We start from the raw sequence: 19,782 nt of genomic DNA on the forward strand, positions 1-19,782 counted from the left end.
ACATGTCTTTGTGATTGAGTGAGTTGTTATGGTCACTGTGTGCGGTATTTTCTAGTAATTCCCATTTGTTGGAATATATTACGGACTTTGCATTTGCTAGTGAGGTGTCAGTATTGGTGGTTTCTCTTGCATCGTTGCAGTATGTAGGTGTTTGTCATTGTTGTATAGAACAAAGAGGCTGCATTCATTTATTGTGTCAACTACGAGTTGTCCCCTATTGTCTGTTATGTTTGCATGTCATAGTGTCGCACATTGATGTCACTAAGTATGAGTAGTCTTTTGTCCCTAGAAAATTGTGCTATATCTCTTATTGCATCAGCAGAAGGCTATGTAATAGGAATACATACATGAGTTGCATGGGTATGATAATCCAAGATTCTCGTCCATGCATAATTTCAGCTGTGGCTACATGTTCAAAGCAAAATTGTGTGTGTGTGTGTGTGTGTGTGTGTGTGTGTGTGTGTGTGTGTGTGTGTGTGTGTGTGTGTGTGTAATTGATATTCACTATTACAATTGCAGCCATAAGATCTTGAGTCCCAGTAATTGTTATGATATGGTTGGGAAGGCATGGACATTTCCCACCTTGCATATAAGGCTGTTGGAGATGGGTTACATTGCCTGTACTTTGTTCAGAAGTCTACCTAATTCTGTTTTGACCAAAGTGCTTCTATTGCAGTTTAAATGTAAGATCTTCATTCTTCATTGGCGGGATGGGGGGGGGGGGGGGGGGGAGGTGGACTGCATTTGCTAGAGTCATATTCTGAATGTAGTTTTAATCATGTGTTTTGACCTAGTGAACTGCTTGTACATGTTGTATCTTATTGTCTCTCTTGTACTGCTGTGTCAGTATGTTTATGTACCCAGGTATGCACCTCTTCATCCGGAGAAAATTGACAGCCGCAGATGTCTTTCTTGAGGGCTCCAAAAATATGGAAATCACAAGGGGGCAGATTGTGAGTATCTGGAGAATGTGTAAGGGCCCACATGTTGTCAAGTTTGCATCAGGTTCACTGCAGTAGTTCTGCTGGGAAGCACTTACACTTCCTCCGTGCAGCCCCAATCTCTCACTGTGCAGTTTTCACACTTTTGTAGTCCTGAAGGAACACTCTTGTCTGTAGATTTGCTTTATATGAAGAGGTGAACACTTATGTACAATCAAATTCCCATAGAAAACCACAGACATTTTTCGATGAAGGCGTTGACTGTCTTTTTTTCACAATGGGATAAATGTTTTAACAGCATGGTGATTACTTTTGAAATAACAAACAGTTTACTTACTTTTTCCCACCTATCTTGTTTTTCATTTGATTGCTATTTGTATTTCCTTGCACTTCCTTGTCAATCCCTGAGTTTTATGGAGGCTATTAGACACACTATATTTGAGATATATCTGTGTTAACATGCAGAACAGAGTTGCTGCCATCATCCCCTAGCTGCTCTTCAATGCTCATATTGCTTAGTTGGGGTGTCTGTGATGTTTGATCTCCTGTTGCTGTTTTTTACTTTGATTTGCAAATAATCATGAGTCAGCATTGCCACCATAGGATGATTCTCACTGATTTTTATTTTTGGTAGGTGGAGTAGTTTTCAGTTTTTGAAGAAAATGCCACAATCACTCTTCCGCGAATCTACATCTTCATCTACATCCTAAAGTAATGGTTACCAGCCATGGAGATCAGCCTGTATCTCACACGAACCTGTTGTTTCTACAGGCATTGTACTAAATAGGTCTTCACAACCTCAAAAGTTTAGAAGTAGCGGTGAAACACATTTTAACTAAATCTTTCCTTTAAAAGAAAGGTATTTTTATCCAAAAAGTCATACATTGGATGACACGAATTCATGCCACAAATGTCACCTAGGGGAACTTTCAAGCACTATATTTTTAATGCTATTTCTGACAGAAACTGGAAGAAGTCAGAAGTAGGTAACAATCAATGTAATTTATATCTCGTGTTTAATTCACAAGAACTCGTGCATTCTCAATTGTACAAGGGGAAAAATACAGAGTTTGAGAAATTTAATTACTTCATTGTAATTTGTCTTCTTACATCTTGAGAGGACGAGTTGAAAATTAGCAGTTATTGGTTTAGATATGTAGTTTAGTACATTACAGTTTTGTCAGGATTAAGCCCTGAGATAGCTTTGTGTCATTTTTTCTCAAAAAAAACTTCATTGATGAAAACTCTGCCATTATTGAATGAAGTTTGAACAACTTACACAATTTCATCCATAACAAATATCTTTTCTGATGAAAGCCTATTGGTTTTAACGATGTTTATCTTTGGTGCAGTTGTTTCCAAAGAAATAAAGCCATTTTTATTTATAAACTAAGGGTTGTTGGTAGCCAGACTGATTATATCTTGAATTTTATCATATATAGAGCTGCATGTTCAGCAACAGAAACTGATTTACACAATTTGCAGGAAAGTGGTAACTTAACAGTAACACCCATGAAGACTCATTTGTATTAGTGACGTACTACATTTTACACTTGGTATTAATGCCTGAATTTTTTCCTCCTATTTCTGAACCTTCTAAGATCAGCATGTAGTGCTTTTGATTCAGGCAAAACTTGCCAACATTAAGCAGATACTTGTATGAAGATAAATTCCGTTTTTGTTTAATGATATAGGCTTATTATTAAGTTGGGTGCCAAAAGAAAACTGTGGGTATAACCACCTGTGACACTACAAATGGGCTTCAGAATGAAAAAACCAACAAGGAAATAGACGAAAAAAATCAGAAACCACAACATGTTGCAGATAATAGCAGCAGTAATGAAGCAGTGGAGTACTCTGACAGGTCACTGAACTTACGTGAATGAACACTAATGTATTTTAGTGGTGGATGGACAGGTCACTGATTCAAGCAGCGTCAAAGTATTAATATTTCCAGATGTGAATTTCACTTCTGGCAAATCTTATAAGGTAACTATTATAGTTACAATCAATAGTGGAAACCAGAGCAGATTACTTAAATGTTAAATCGCGATTTAAATATTGCAACATGGATGGGACTAAACATAACATGAAATGAAACAATTTGTGATTCATCAGGTAAGCAGAAAGCATAAGTCCACGATTCCTCAAGGTGCCTAGAAAATCGTGGGCCCATGCTTTCTACTTACCTGATGAACCGCTAATTGCGTAATTTATTCACAGACAAGAAATATTCAGTCCCATCCATGTCACAGGTTTAATGTGATGATCTGATATTTAAATAATTTGTTCTGGTTCTCACTATTGATTGTAACTGTAATAGATCACAATTGCAGCAAACACTTTTTCTAATTTAAAAGATCTAACCTGATGTTGTGGCTTCAAAGCAACAAAACCAAATGTTAAATGAAATATTTACAAGAGCAGCAAAATGGTTATTATTCAAGATGTCTACATATAACTGCAGCTGTCACTCGTACAAGATTTTGTGAGATATGGGTAGATAAGCATCCTTTTTTATTTTACAGGGCAGTAGACACGCTGATAGCTGGTATTGACAGACAATTTGCTGATATGAACTTGACTGTATCAAGACCATTTGGTTCCAATGCAGTTATGCAGGTAATTTGGAGAACACAATCTATAATGTTTCCCTGAAATTCTGCTTTGCAAATAAAACAAAATGTACATCCACTATAATTACACTGATCATGTAATCTACACATTTTCCTGTACACCAACCCAATGTACTATGCTGCCATAAGTTTCTCTTATGAACTAAACAATTTATGTAACCAAAGCACTCAGTTTATTGTAGGGGACGTCAGTAGTCACAGTAGTGTTTTGGGTTATGCAGATGGCAAAGAAAATGATGAAGCAGTGATAGAAGGGACTGATTCTATTAATTTGCAGTTAATACATGAAACAAATTATCATCGTCTTTTAATAGTGGACGTTGGAAACAGGGCTACAACACTAATCTGTTATTTGTCAGCAAGGCAGTATTGTCACAGTGTGTTAAAGACATCAGCATTCCAATACTAAACACGTAGCATAGTCAAACATTTTCCTTGCTACAACCTGAAACAGTATCATTCAGAAGACAGTAGAGCTTCAAGAAGGGAAATTGGAGCACTTTCACTGAAATGCTAGATAGTCTTATATCCAAGATAAATCCACTACCTGGATCATTCAATGATGGTGGTTGCTATGCAGCAATCATGTAGCAAATCAGTTCCTTGTGGCTACCACACCCAGTATATTCACAGTTTTAAAAGAGAGAATACCAAAATCTTGTGGGAATATGTGAAACATTTTGATGAAAATCCATTCAGTGAGCAAACTTTGGATGCCAGCTTGAAACTTGCCAACTATCTGACAGAAACTAAGAAAACACAATAAACTAAGAAATGTTGAAAAGTCTAGACACTGTGCACTGATATGAAACTTCCTGGTTGTGTGCCGGACCAAGACTCGAACTCGGAACCTTCGGCTTTTGCGGGCAAGTGCTCTACCAACTGAGCTACCCAAGCCAATTCTGCCATTACCTTGTCCCCAACCTTCCAAACTTCACAGAAGCTCTTCTGCAAACCTTGCAGAAATAGCACTCATGGAAGAAAGGATATTGCGGGGATGTTTCCTGAATGAGATTTTCACTCTGCAGCGGATCGTGCACTGATATGGAACTCCCTGGCAGATTAAAACTTTGTACCGGACTGAAACTTGAACTCGGGATCTTTGCCTTTCATGAGCAAGTGCTCTTACAACTGAGCTATCCAAGCACGACTCATGACCCACCCTCACAGCTTCAATTCTGCCAGTAAAAAGACAAAAAGCAGTCAGAGACTACTACATCAGTTGAATAATGATCCTACTCAGAAGGTAACTCACACAAATGTATCTCCAAATCAGGTTATTCATCAGTTTCTGATGAGTGGAAAAAATGGAAAAACGAAGTGCTGGATGTAATATACAGAGACAAGCTGAGCTGGAAACTGATGAACTCCTGCAAATTTAGCAAAGAAGACTTTCAAGTAGCTGTTCAATAATGCGAGAACCATAAAGTAGATGGCATGGATGATGTACAGGTTGAACAAATAAAATGATTTGAGCGATTGACCATGAAATAGCTTGTCAAATTCCTTAATGTCTAGTGCAACAGAATGAGATCCCTGAAGTATGGAGAAAAATCAAAGTAGTTGCCGTCCTGAAACCTGGGAAAGAACCATCTAGCCTCAAAATTTATTGATCTATTTCACTTCCATGTCATCTTCATCAGGTATTTGAAAGGCTTCGTTTGAACTGTTTGACCACTATGATTGACGGTCTATTAATAACTGAGCAGGCTGGCTTCAGACTTCAGAGGAATTGCACAGCACAAGCAGCCAGTTTAATTCAATACAAAGAGGGTGGAATTGAAAGAGGTGATATCATTAGAATTGTTTATATTGAAATATCTTCAGCCTTTGACACTGGTTAACACCACGTAATGCTCCACAAGATCTACAGCATGACATATGATTATGGATTCATGGAAATAATTGGCACTTTATTGGCAATTAAATGTTGATTGTTGAGTTTCAAGGAAGGTGAAGCTTCTGGAGAAACTGAAAGAATTGCTTGCTCTGAGAAAGTGTTTTATTCCTTGTAATCTTCAGTATATAGGCCTATACCAATGACAAACCAAGCCTTATCATGTGCAAAACCTTCATACCAACCCAAGCATAGATGTTTGAGGAGGTTGAAAAAGTTCTTATGACAGCACTTAGAACTTTCACAGAATATTATAGTAAGAATCACCCTAATCTTCAGAAAACACAGGTGTGTGCCTTCCAGCACCGAAGCAGACAAATGGTAAACCAAAAGTTAATTGGGAGGGCACAGAGTTGAAAGCTTGACTTACTAAATACCTTGGCGTTACTTTAGATGTGTCTTTAACACACCACAAACATTATCTCGGCACCAAGCTAAAAGTTTCAGCCCAAAACATCACAGTAACTGGGGAGCCTATCCTCAAGTCATCAGAACCTCTGCCTTAAGACTCTGTTTCTCTGCAGAGGAGTATGCATTTCCTGTGTGGTACAGCTCCGTCCATGTAAAGCAAGTGGACATCATACTGAATAAAACAGCTTGACAGATAACTGGCTGTCTGAAACCAACACCTTCAGACAAGGTATATTGCTTGGCAGGTATTGCACCACCTGATATACACCAGAAAGTAGCTGCACACACTGAAAGGAGAAAGGTTAAACTAAATTAACTCTCTGTGGTCATCAACCATCAAGATCTGGGTTGAAATCCAGAGGTAGAGTTCACAGTTCATTGTCAGCACTGGCGTGTGCTATGCAGTGACAGAGAAGAGCTGTGGGCAGCTAGCAGTGAACAACTTCAAATGTGGATGAAACCTACTGAGTGTCTACCACCTGAAGTTATGTTAGATTGTTTCACCTGGAGATGGCTGAACAGGCTAAGATCAGGTGATGGTGAGGAGAATATACAATGGATCACCTGTGCCAGTGTCCATGCTGCCCTGAGTCACCCAGAAGTGATGAAAACTGAAGGCTGTACAGTTGCTGCCGAGAAAGGGGCAAAGATCATTTAAGTTCACTTTGTAAATTCTTCTGCCAGAAAAAGGAGCCATTGGCTCTGAAAATTTTTTCACATTTACTTAATCACTGTATGTTTTCACCTGCTGCTGCTTAGTGAGTAGATTTTTTAACTATATGATTACATTACATTATTAAATTGCTGTTTTGGTGGCCACCCTTAATATTGTACAGTTATGTGATGCAGAATTTTGTATGTCTCTTGATTAGAGTAAATAAATTAATGCTTTGCAAGGTCAGCAAAAATGCTTTAGTTTGACCAAGCACATAATATAATTACTGTTATTGCCATTCTTTCATCAGCAAATTTGAAAGAAAAAGTATGGCCAATTTTCATGTCGCACCCTTGTCTAGTGTCTAATAATTTCACTGGGACAGTGAACCATTCTTTTCGTTCCTTCCTGTTATGTAATTTTTTGGCGGATCCTATCGTAAGGCAAAGGTGAGTGAGGACAGAATTAAATGAAACAAAAAACAGTAAGACCAATATTTTCCCTTATAAAAAATGTACTTGAAACCATAAATAAGAAAGGATTTCCCTACATTGTGCTCCATAAAATTAATGTGTAGAAGCTGACTTTCAAAACAGAAGCTATAAAATTGACAAATTGTAAATTATTATTTCTGAATGTAAAAATATCAAAGTTATTTGTTGCAGTGAAATTCAGCTTACATATGATAGTATTGAAATATTCTGTGCAAATGAAAATGTAAATGTTTGTTTGTTTAGAATTCTGTATCTTCAAATGTTCTTAGCTGATATGGACAGATACAGGATGGAGGATTAGGTTGTATATCCAATTCCCACCTGGTTCCCTCTCCCATCATGTGCTGCCAGAGACTGTGGTCATGTGTGCGAGAGTTGCATTTTTTGCGTGTGTGTGTTTTCGAAAAAGGCCTTGTGGGCCAAATGCTCATTTTGTGGAAGTCTTTTTGCTATGCCTATCTGCAACTCAGCATCTCCACTGTAAATGTGTGCATTCTCTCTCTCTCTCTCTCTCTCTCTCTCTCTCTCTCTCCTCTCTCTCTCTCTCTCTCTCTCTCTCCCTCCCTCTCCCCCCCCCCCCCCCCCCTTCGGAAAAAAAAAGACAGATTGAGCCAAAGCAACATGTGGTTGGTAACAGCTTGTTGTAAATAAATTTGGAATTTTGTAGATGAAATTAGGTGGAGGTTCATGCATACTTATTCATTCTGATATAAAAATGTGAAATAAAAAAAAGATTTTAATTATTTGAATGAAGATTTAATATTTCAGATTTGGTGTATCAAGTTAAGGTACCTAAATGCCATAGTAGTTTCTACTTACAGAGTATTAATATTGTAGTTGAAAGAAATGATACATCAAAATTCATTGACATAGTAAACACTTTGACTTCAAAGTAAGCTTCCCTCAAACCACTAGAGTAAATGCACAGTCAGCAGCTTGTATTGATGATATTTTAACTAATTGCCTTTTTGAAGATGTTTATAAATTTCCCTTAGAGTTAGGAATATCTGATCAGTCTACATGGTTCATAGAACTATCAAAAAATTTCATGTAAGAAAAGCCATGTGGAAAGCAACTTCAATCACAGAAATTTAACTATTTTTAGTAATAAATTGAGAGAGATTGAATGGCCTTTTGGCAGCTGTAATAGTAACTTCGAGAATTTTTTAAATAACTTTCTTGAAAGTTCAATGAAATATATCCACTTAGAACCATATGCAACAAAATGACTAGTATACTTAAATAGGGATTTCATAAATTTATAGTGCCAGTAAATGGCAACTGCACAGAGAACTAAAACATAACAGAAAGAAGCATTTTATTGAGTGTGTTAGCTGTCATAAAGCTGTATTTTAAAAAGTTGCGAAGACAGCCAAACAAATGGCACACAATAAGTTCATTTTACAGCGTAAAAGGAAAACAAAGACAGTGTTGTTCAGGTGTTAGAGTTAGTAGCTGGGAAATAGTTAGGATTAAACTTGATGACAACCTTATTATAAACTCATCTCAAATATCATTCTGTTTTAAATGTAGCAAAGGCAGACATTGATGTAGCAAAGTATCAGAGTAAAACAAATCCCTTTGGACTTCATCAAGTAGCTGAGTAACAGATTTAAAAAAGATCGATAAATAATGTGTAAAATGTTATACTACGATTAAAAACAAAAACTCTGCTGGGTGGGACCACATAGCCACTAAAGTAATTAAAGCAGTGTATCACACAATATAAGTGATGTATACCTTCTCTAACTCAAATAATCAACTAATTGTTAGAACTGTGCTCCTTATTGGATTTGCTGAATTATGCAGTAGTCAGAACTCTCTTCAAGAAAGGGTTGAGAGAAGACATGGAGAACTGTCATCTAATTTCAGTTCTTTCACTCCTGTTGTAGGTGTTGGAGAAATTAGCTGCAACTTGGGTTCAAAATTTTATTTTAGCAAATATTCTAAGTAATATAAAACAAACAAAAGCCTTGGATCAGAGGCTCTTACAAAAGCCTCTGACTTTGTAAACTGTGGCTTGCTTATCTACAAATTAGATAAATATGAGATTCAGCCAAATGACCTGCAATGGATTGCATCATACCTGCAGAACTCAAAACAAAGTGTAACTGTCATTTCAAACGCAGTGAATTGTTATACAAAATGGAGCACATTATCACAAAACTCCATTTTAGAGCTGTTCCAGTTCCTTTTCTACATAAATGGCTTACCATAAATATAAATTCACCACCAGTTCTTTTTGCAGATGTCTCGTGTACCTAAGTGAAAAGATTTGGATTCTGTATTTTATGAGACTAAAAAATCACAATTATATTGACCAAAACAAGACTGAGCTTGTTCAAAGTACAAGTAGAGCATGGAATTGTCCTGTTGTTCCAAGTCTTTTCCTGTGATATTAGCTGTATCTGGTGTCACAAGTAACAGTAATAAACAGCTGCTTTGGAGACAGTAATATAGTGTGCTCTAATTAAAGAAAAGTTAACAGAACATAATCAGATAATGTGGGAGACCACATTCAGGTGAACTCGTTTGGCACTACTTTAATCATTTATGGGCAGTGCTTTATCTACTTAACTCTGTGTTAGTGTGTGAAGTGGCACTGTAGAGTCAGCATTGTACTCATGTTATGGGGAATCACGGTTCGAATCATGCCATGATTATACTGATGTAGATCATCTGCAGTATACTTACTGAAATTAAATTCTAAGATTGTTGCTTCAAGAAGTCTGCACATTACTACTTGCCCAATTCTTGTTCATTTAAGCTTGTACTCCATTTTAGTACCTTAATGTTAGTGAGAAATTAAACTACAGTCTTCCTTCATTCTTCAGCCACCTGATAACACTGAATTGGAGTTTTCCTGCGGCTTTTCTGAACTATTGCTGAGGCACATAGTTTTAATTTACTGAAAAATTCATTTCTGTTCTCACCCCCACTGCAGAGTGAGAGTTTTACTCTGTACTCAACTTTTGTCTGACTACTGAGCCACTGAATCCCTTATCCTTTGTCAAAATGGTAGACCAGCAGCAGATACAGCAGAGTCTCTATAGAGGTTGAAGAAATAAGAGGGATGTTCAAGCAGACAGATGCTGCGAGTTAGACTGTGAAGTTGGCTCAGATGGATCTATAGGAAAAGGCTGTCTGTGGGATTGATCTAAGATCCAGCATAAAGTTTTTAATGTGACTGAAACAATTTTCTCTTGAACAACAGTTACATCTGAAAATATCTTGTATTTAAGGAATTATTGTGCTGTAGTTGAATCTTGTTCACTAATGTCTCTTCAATATTTGCAGGTTACGTTAGGGAGAATAATGAAAGCTCTGGTGGCTTTCAAAGGTCTAATGATTGAATGGGTTGTTGTTAAAGGGTATACAGAAACATTGGATTTGTGGACAGAGTCCCGATACAAAGTATTCCAAAAAGTGACTGAAAATGCCCATGCTGCTATGCTTCATTTCCATTCACCTAATTTGCTTGAAATTTCAGTCCGCTCTTTCATGGTAAGTTGTGCTGTATTGAAGATAAATAAAAGGTTTATTTTGGTTTAATCATAAGAATGGCAGTGGCACTGTTGATTTTATGCATGAAAGGTGTACACATTTTAAGAGTGGTGATTGTGTAAGAGTAGAGGATCCTGAACTTTAAATCAGATAATTTTAAAACAGGCATGGAATCCCTTTTTCAACATTCGGTAACTTCTATTTTGAAGATTAACAACTGTGCTTCTAATGATGTGTTCTTTTTATATTACTTTTATGCTTAATTTAAGTTTGGTTAATTTCCTTGGCACAGTGCTCATTGCTAACCATTGTTATGTGGAAGCAACAACCACATTTATTATACTATTCTGGGCTATCTTGCACAGATCAATGAATTTCTGGAAGGAACACAATGTTCTGCCCTCATCATTAAAGGACATCTTCGAGGGGGATCGTAGCATTCTATGAATGCCTGATTGACTCCCTGGCTCACTACTGACTGTGATAAACTAGTTTCCTGCATGCTCCCACACAGAGATGTGATGGTACATATTTTCGAAACTTTAGTGCAGTTAGCAGTTACAGGTTGCTGTCACCTGCTGCTGTCCCTTGGTGATATTCCAGTTCTCACAGAACTGAAATATCTCACCAATGCAGTGCTGAAAAATAGGTATTCTTCTGTTATAATAGTGTGTTAAGACTGACAGACAAAGATCAGAGTGATATACAGCTATCCTTGAAATCAAAAGTTTTCCTACAATTCATTAAAGATTCCATAGACGACTGATCTGGAAGATACAGGAGCACCAAAGGTTGGCCAAGGGAGCTTGCTGACTGCTGTGGGGGAGGGGGGGGAGGGGGCTGGAATTTAACAGGTAGTTTTGGAGACATGTAACAACATACTGTGGAGGGGGGGGTGAGTGTGTGTGTGTGTGGGGGGGGGGGGGGGGGGGACAGATGTATCAGCTGTTGCAGAACATGCTGTGCAGCCAGAAGGACATCATGTTTGATTTGATAACTCCCAAGCCCTGGCTGCCACCATTGAGTTTTGCAGAAGACTGTATAGAGAAGCCATAGAGTTGTGAAACACACCAATAATTTTAACTGAAAGCTGGAGGATTTGAAACTGTATGGTATCTTGAGTCTGTTGCTGAAGATGGTGTGTAGCAGTAATAGTCTGTGAGGCAACTGCAATAATGGCAACTGACAACAGTCAATGGAACTCAAGTTCTGAAAACCTGAAGCCACACCCCAACGAAAGAGCGCACTCCAGAGATGTGCTCTGCAGATGGGGACAAAATGTTGGCTTTCTCCAAGAAATTAATTCACCCATAGCATAATAGCCCAGAATATTATGATGGACGTGACATTTCCAGCTGTGAAAGATTACTTGCTGCAGGAAGCAGCAGTAGCGTATAAATGTTTGTTTCACAAAACATATTCAAAATTTATCATTGCGGTCAGTTGCAGACCCCTGTGTTTTTATTATATGTGATAGTTTTATACATATTCATACGCCTGTATTACCCGTTCAGTTTACAATTGCCATTTTAGCTGGATTGCTGCGAACTGTTGATGTGTCCTGCTGTTTGTTGTTTTGGTTGATGCACAAACAGTATAACTGCACTCAATGAAAATGTAACATGGTTCATGAACTGTACTTGGCATACATGCAGCAGATAAAACAAATATACATTTTGTTATCACATTATTGTACAGAAAAACAATTAAAGTGAACAATAATAATATAAAATTGCTGTTTCACAGTTCAGCTGTGCATGTGTTTAGAAGACAACAGTACATTTGCTTTTAATATATTCTTCTGTAGGGAGGAAATAAATAAATTAGTAATTATCAGTTGTGTTACGACCTAATAACTGAGATTAATGCATAATACATTTACTATTAGCGCATTCTTCTACCAAGAATTGTGCAAAATTGAAATAAAACTGTCATTTTTGGATCTTATAACTTGAGTTGGGAATGCAGCAGATGAAAATATATTTGTTATTAATACATTATTCTACAGGAAAGCTTAAGAAATGAAAATGAGACAAATTTTGGTGTATGTTTTAATAACTAACAAATAGAGGTCCCCAAAGGGAGGAGTGGATCGATGTTTGAAGACATATACAAAATGGTACAGGTCACAGTCCAGATTTCTTATCATGGAGTGATTCACCCTAGTGGTCCCTCGTTTGAAAGTAATGCACAAAAAAGAAAAAAAAGTTTCAGAATTTCTTGCGTGAATCTGTATCATTAAAATACAGAGCACGTACTGTCAGCTGAAGCCAGCTTATTATGCAAGAGGCTGTGTGATCAAATTTTGTCAGATGCTGTAACATTTTATTTTTTAATTTTCAAATTGTTATCGAAATGGCTTTGATCGCTATGTTATTAAATCTTGTAGTGAAAAATGCATTTTCAACTGCATTGCCCCTAGCAATAGAAACAGATCATTCTACTTTTATTTTTTAATCAATGCATCAGCATTTTCAAACATTTGAATATAATGATGGATAAATAAAAATTATTGAAATCACATATACAATGATTCCAAATAAGAAAAAAGACAGGAAGAGAAAATGTGACCCAGTGAAAAATGTTAATACAGCATTTTCAACAACCTTCAATTCATATGTGTATGTTTCTGTCAAGTTTGAATCTACCTCATGTAATATATTTTCAGAACAATGCAACAAAAGTTCACTGTCACTGTCACTCAGTAGCTTCGTCCATTAGTGGTACTTGTCTGTGTCGGTATTCATCCGTACTAGTTTTAACTTCGTCTATCGTACGCATTCTTCCAGTCATCTTTCTTAATGCCCTGTATTGCAACACTAGTCATTTGTTTACATTGGGAAATGGTAATACTGCTGACATTGTTTGATGACACTTTCTGTTTCATTAAATACCAGATAGGCTCAGATCACAGTTGTAGGGTGGAAGGTGTAACACTAAGTCTTTTCCCATATTCTTTTTTTATTGTATGTACTGTGTATTATGACTTGGGTCTGTGACATTTCACAACTTCCAAGAGTTTGTTGCATGTCAAATCCACCCCAAATGGAATTTTATGCATAGTCAGCCAAGATTGTATATCTGCTTTAGGAGAAGATATGTTATTCGCTTTATTTTCATGAACACAATGGTGTTAACTAATACCACAATGTTTCCACCTACAATATTTGGTAAGGCTCTCTTGCAACCATTTTATATAATCTTCATTTTGCATTTCATTGAGATAATCTTCCGATGTTGATCTCGAATCATAGATGAGCTCTGCACTCTCAATAAACCCCATTTCTCCTTCTGCATGAACCACTATTGCTCTTTGTCCAGAACTTGCATGTTTCTGCACACCTGGTACATCACTATGCTGCCAACATTTACTGACAATATACTGTGTATGCACCCATGTTTCATCAGTATACAAGACAGGTTTCTCCACACCTTTCTCATTTTCTCTCAAAGTTCTAAGAAAGTCTGCATGTCATGCTACAGTGTGCTCCCTCTCAACCAGAAATGATAGTCTATTTTTACATTTTTTTAAAAAAAAAAAGTCATATCCTTCAAAATTTTCTAGAATGTGGTTCATTTCCCTGTGAAATTAATGTGTGCATCATCCTTCACCCAATTGTAAAGCTTTCGAAGAATGGGTATTTCTTGTTTAACACCATAATATTTCAAGAACTTTCTTTTCAGTAAACACTTGTCAAAGTCATCGAGACACTTCTTTTTCTTTTTGAGTCTCCTTTTCCTTGGTGTGACAATTTTCTGGCCACTCTGTCTGGCTTTCTTAACATCGTGCACAACATTACATACTGTCCTTACACTCTTTCCTACTGTGGCTGCTGCTCTCTCCAAAGCTCTTTCTAATAGTATTAGGAAATCTTTCCATTTTTCTTCTCGACAAAACTGAACTATATTATTAATCAAGACTTTTCCTTCTGAGCATACTCTTCGATAACTTATATTGGTGTGATCATAGTCCATTTTAGCAGATGCTAAAAATGCACAGTGGCAGTAACACACTATGACAGTAATGAGACGGTACAATGTGCCACATGTGTCATTCGTACATTGTTGAGTATTGTCAGGTGCCTTTGGTCCCATCAGTATCTAAACAAAGCTTAGTTCCACATTCTGCCATTGGCAGTTGTCAAATGAGCAGGTAGTACCTTGGTCAAGACGTGAGCACCTCCTTCCCCCATGGGCTTATCATATTCTTTATGTTTTTATTTTAATTTACTGACTATGTCACCCATAGTCAAAAACTTTGTTTTTAATGGAAACAAGTTGTGCAGTGTTGGAAAAAAAGTCAGAACCAAAAATATTCTTGCAGTCACAAAAAGAGTACAAACATAATACGGATGTAATTGTAAATCTTTTCACCAGAAGAGAAGAGCAAAAACAACCCTTCTGTTTTGAAATTGACATAACCAGCCTATTCTTGGCTGTGTAGTGTGTCAAAGAAAAGATGCTATTATCAGTTTTAAACTTTTATATACACCATTAAAACATATGACAGGGGATCATCAGAGGTAATAATAAAGACTCGATTTCTTTTGTCATGGAGCCACAGAACTGACCACCAAAATACAGGGTGTCCCAAAAAGAAAGACCCAATTTTAACTTGTAATAATATTGAGGTAAATGTCACTAGGTAACTGAAACAGCACTAGATGTAATCAGCATGGTCTAGAGCATCATAAGAAATCCACTAGATGTCACTATGTGCACTGACCTGGAACGTGCAGCCAGTCTCGTGCAATATGGCATCCGCACAACAGAGGGCATATTGTGTTGTTGAATTTAGTTGTACTCAATCAGTGATCGCAGTTCAGTGGGCATTTCATATTCGATTTTGTGCTAAACCACCATCACCAAAGAACATTCGTCAATGCTATAAACAGTTTGTAGAAACAAGGTGCCTCTGTAAAGGCAAAAGTCCTGGCTGTCCACGCATTCCTGAACAAGCAGTGCAACAAATCCAATGAGCATTTGAGCAGAGCTCCCACAAGTCTACGTGTCGTGCTAGCCAAGAACTTGTGTTGCCGTGCTTGACAGTGTGGCGTGTTTTCTGGTGTCATTTAGCCCTCATACCATACTGATTACAACTGGTACAAGCTGTTCGAGATACTGACAAAGTGAAGCGAGTGGGCTGTAGTAGTGCTATTCTAGATGACATGGAAGATGACACTTTTATGTTATGGTCGATATTCAGCGATGAGGCAAATTTCCATATTAGCATTAAGGTTCACCGTCGTAATGCGCATATATGGGGGCTCAAAAATCCTCGTGAAACAATTGAACATGAACATGATTCACCAAAAGTGAATGTTTTTTGTGCTGTTTTGCAAAGCAGGGTTTATGGATCCTACATTTGTGAGGAAGAAACTGTAAGAGGACAGTCGTATCTTGCAATGCTACGGAACTGGTTATTCCCACAACTTGACTCTGACAATTTTATCTATCAGCTAGATGGAGCACCACTGCACTGGCACAACAATGTGCGCAGTGCCCTCAATGCCAACGTACCTCAACGTTGGATAGGGCATACAGGACTTTGAGACCAGGCTTTACACTCTTGGCCTCCTAGTTCCCCTGACTTAACATCATGTAATTTCTTCCTGTAAGGGTATGTTAAACAATGTGTTTACATTCCTCCATTACCTTGTGACACTGATGAACTAAAAACTAGAATATCAGCTGCTGTAGCTTCAGTGACAGAAGACACCTCTCGCTCAGTCTTGGATGAATTCGGCTACCTGCTAGATATTGTCCATGTAGCCAATGGAGGACATTTATGATGGATTTTTATAAACTTCTGTCTTTTCTGAGTAATTTAGTATGCAATTTGTTGGTGTTAGGCCCTTATTCCTAATAAATAATTCTATTGAAAATCAGATTACTCTTTTTGGGACACCCTCTAGAATTACCTTTTAAAATTCTTATGATTTTTTTTATGACATTAATTGTTTAGGTTGAGATAACTGCCTCAATGTTAGGCCTTCTGTATTATTTTCGTAATAGCTGTAGTCTAACCTTACATTACTAGTGCTGCTTTACTCAAGTCAGGTGTGATTACATTTTTCTGTTTCTCTTTACAGACTTGGTTTCATAGCTACAGCACACTGTTCAGTGATCCGTGCAAGCGATGTGGAAACCATCTACATAATGCCTTACCTCCAACATGGAGAGATCTCAGGGCCTTAGAGCCCTATCATGAAGAATGTAAACCTTAGCAGGAGATGGATGATTCTGAGCTTTTCGATTGAAATGACTGTCATATTTTGTAGCAATGTTGGAAAGCTCATGCAACTGTCTGTGATTCCAGACAGTATTAATATTTGTTATAAGTGTGTTATACAGCGAACTCTTACTAGGTGTGGAGAGGTGCTATAGAGGTGTTGTCTGTACAGCCTGAGTTGGTATTTTCTTCTCCTGTACTCAATCAAGTATATAAATTTTCATATACTAATTAGAGTTTTTTTTCGAGTGCATGAATTGTGCAATCTGTGATTGTAGGACAACTTCTCGGTAAGAGGTTTGGAAAAAGCACCCAAATTCCTTCAATATTGTTCTGAGAAGTGTCCTTAACATGGTGATAATTAACCACAACAATCATTCCAAACAGAACTTATCCTTTTCAGTGTGGCGCTGCAGTTTCACATGGGTCTACATTTTGAATAATAGAGGAACAGAGAAAAATGATTTTGTTATTTCTGGTATTGTTGTGCAACTGATATTATTACTTGTACTGTTCGCTCTAAATGTCTACCTAAATTTCAAAAGTTTTTTGTAGCCTAATATCCACAACAGCAAAACATATTTAGGAATAATTTTGTCAGTATTGTCACCAGTATTGTGGAAAGTATGCATATAAAAAACAAATGTTAGTTACATGCAACAGTTTGTATAATTTTTTGTACTAGCAAGTGTCATTAACAGTGTTATGTTTCTCTCATATATGCCCTCATGTAAGTGAAATAAAAACAAAAAGACCAGCACTAGAGTTGACATGAATAAAGCTGTATGAAGTGTATTTGCAGGAAATCTTAAGCAAGTATTGGAAATGATGATAAACTACAGTAACTAATATGTTATGTATTGTAAATTCTGTGACACTAAGCCAATAGAGAGATGATTAATTTCATATCAGTATATTTATGTTATTGACTTGGAGATAAAAATATAAGATATAATGCAACACCTGTTGCATTATATCATATATTCTAGAATTGGATATGTCAAGTAAGAGCAGAAAGTAGTAGTTCTGGCTCACATATCAAAAGCTACATGTGATCTTTATACTTGAATCCCTCAGTGAATGCCATGCAGTAAATGAAATGGCCAGTGGTTGTTCACTTGTCTAAGTTCTCCAAAGTAAACTGAAACAATGTTCAATTTAACTTACATCAGAGTATCAGCCAGTTTTAAGAAAAACCTGTCATTCACTTTCCTGCCAAGTAGCCTTTTTATGGTTGGTTTCAGCAACCATTATACAAGGGTTGGAACTTAAATAGTGGCAACTATTTATTCACAACCAATACAAAAGACTTACATGTTTGCACCTGTTACTGTCCTTCAAAGTAGCCACCAGTGTTGTGTAGAACCCATTGCCAGTGATGTGGAAAGCATTAGCAGTGCCTGTTCTGTTGATGGTGCGAATGGATCAGTCTAAAGTTATGGTGATTTTCGTGGACGACTGTGATGGTGTTATCCTAACGCATTACGTTCCTCCACGACCATCAGTGCATAGTATTACTGTTTGTTTTTGGAGCATCACCTGCGACCAGTTTTGCAAAAGAAGTGGCAACACTTTCTGAGCAACCAACCTATCAACTTGCATGACAATGTACAGGTGCTTACAGTGCAAGCTGTGGCTGCTCTGTTCGGTCTATGAGACTGGGATGTACTGTACCATCCACCATCCTCCCCAGACTTAAGTCCTTGTGACTTTGATTTGATTCCAAAGATGAAGGAACCACTTCGTGGCATTCGCTTCAGAACTGTTCCAGAGATTTGATAGGCAGTAGACCGCTCCATTCGTACCATCAACAGAACAGGCAATGCTAACGGTATACTACGCCTTCCACATCATTGGCAACGGCTTGGGTTCTACGCGACACTGGTGACTACTTTGAAGGACTCTTTTGTATCAGTTGTGAATAAATAGTTGCCACTATTTAAGTTCCAATCCTCACATATATTCATTGTTTTGTTTAATGAAACATTTAATTTTCCTGAATATAAGACTATTGTCATTTTTTATCTATTACTAGAGATTACAATATAACTGCTGTGTGGCAGAGGTGAGCTGTATTCCATTAATGTATATATTTTTGTTGATTATAACCATGTCTTTTTCTGTACACAAATACGTAAAAGTATTCCCAGGGTGTCAACAACACAGCTGTTGACAAGTTCTTATGTGTTGTGTCATTAGCATAAAGTGAGAAATTTGTTTAAATATTTCTCAATGTATGTTGACAGTTATCAGCCTCACAGCAGCTGCAATGGTATGAAGTGACTGAAGTTATTTTTAATTTCTTAAGGACTTTATTGAGGATTGTTGGTGTCTGCCCCAAGCAGAACACTAGACTCCAGCCCTGAAGGTCCTGTGTTCAATCCCAGTTAGGGATAGGTTATTTTTCCTCATTCCAGTCCCTCCAGGACTGTCCCAGTCTTGGAGGGACTGCCCCAGGCCTACTCAGCCTTGCGGGCAAAAGACAACCAGGGTGAGCTGTCCACCATCTCTCCTTCTCCTAGCACTGCAGTGAATAGAAAGTCTGTATTCTGCCTGCAGTTCGGCCGATAGCCTTGCACCACAGACTTTTATGAGCTTTGTTAGTGGCCTACAGGGTGACTTGCATGCAAGTATAGGAAGAAAAAAGTCAGATATTTACTGAAACTTCTTGGCAGATTAAAACTGTGTGCCCAATTGAGACTCGAACTCAGGACCTTTTGCCTTTCGCGGGCAAGTGCTCTACCAGCTGAGCTACCGAAGCACAACTCATGCCTGGTCTCACAGCTTTACTTCTGTCAGTATCTCGTCTCCTACCTTCCAAACTTGACAGAAGCTCTCCTGCGAACCTTGCAGAACTAGCACTCGTGCCAGGAAGTTTCATATCGGCGCACACTCCGCTGCAGAGTGAAAATCTCATTCTGGAAACATCCCCCAGGCTGTGGCTAAGCCATGTCTCTGCAATATCCTTTCTTTCAGGAGTGCTAGTTCTGCAAGGTTTACAGGAGAGCTTCT

General features: G+C 37.7%; 1 protein-coding gene across 1 annotated transcript in view; it reads left to right on the top strand.

The window, feature by feature from the left end:
* LOC126354082 (mediator of RNA polymerase II transcription subunit 27) overlaps positions 1-17,676 on the top strand; it is a 63,025-nt gene extending 45,349 nt beyond the window's left edge. Inside the window, exons 4-6 of the mRNA XM_050003466.1 lie at positions 3,470-3,563; positions 10,332-10,538; positions 16,631-17,676. Coding sequence (XP_049859423.1) covers positions 3,470-3,563; positions 10,332-10,538; positions 16,631-16,765 — 436 coding nt within the window. The 3' untranslated portion in view covers positions 16,766-17,676. The remainder of the gene's footprint in view (positions 1-3,469; positions 3,564-10,331; positions 10,539-16,630) is intronic.
* Positions 17,677-19,782: the final 2,106 nt, after the last annotated feature.

This window comes from Schistocerca gregaria, chromosome 1 (genome assembly GCF_023897955.1).
Source record: "Schistocerca gregaria isolate iqSchGreg1 chromosome 1, iqSchGreg1.2, whole genome shotgun sequence".
Lineage (NCBI taxonomy): Eukaryota > Metazoa > Arthropoda > Insecta > Orthoptera > Acrididae > Schistocerca > Schistocerca gregaria.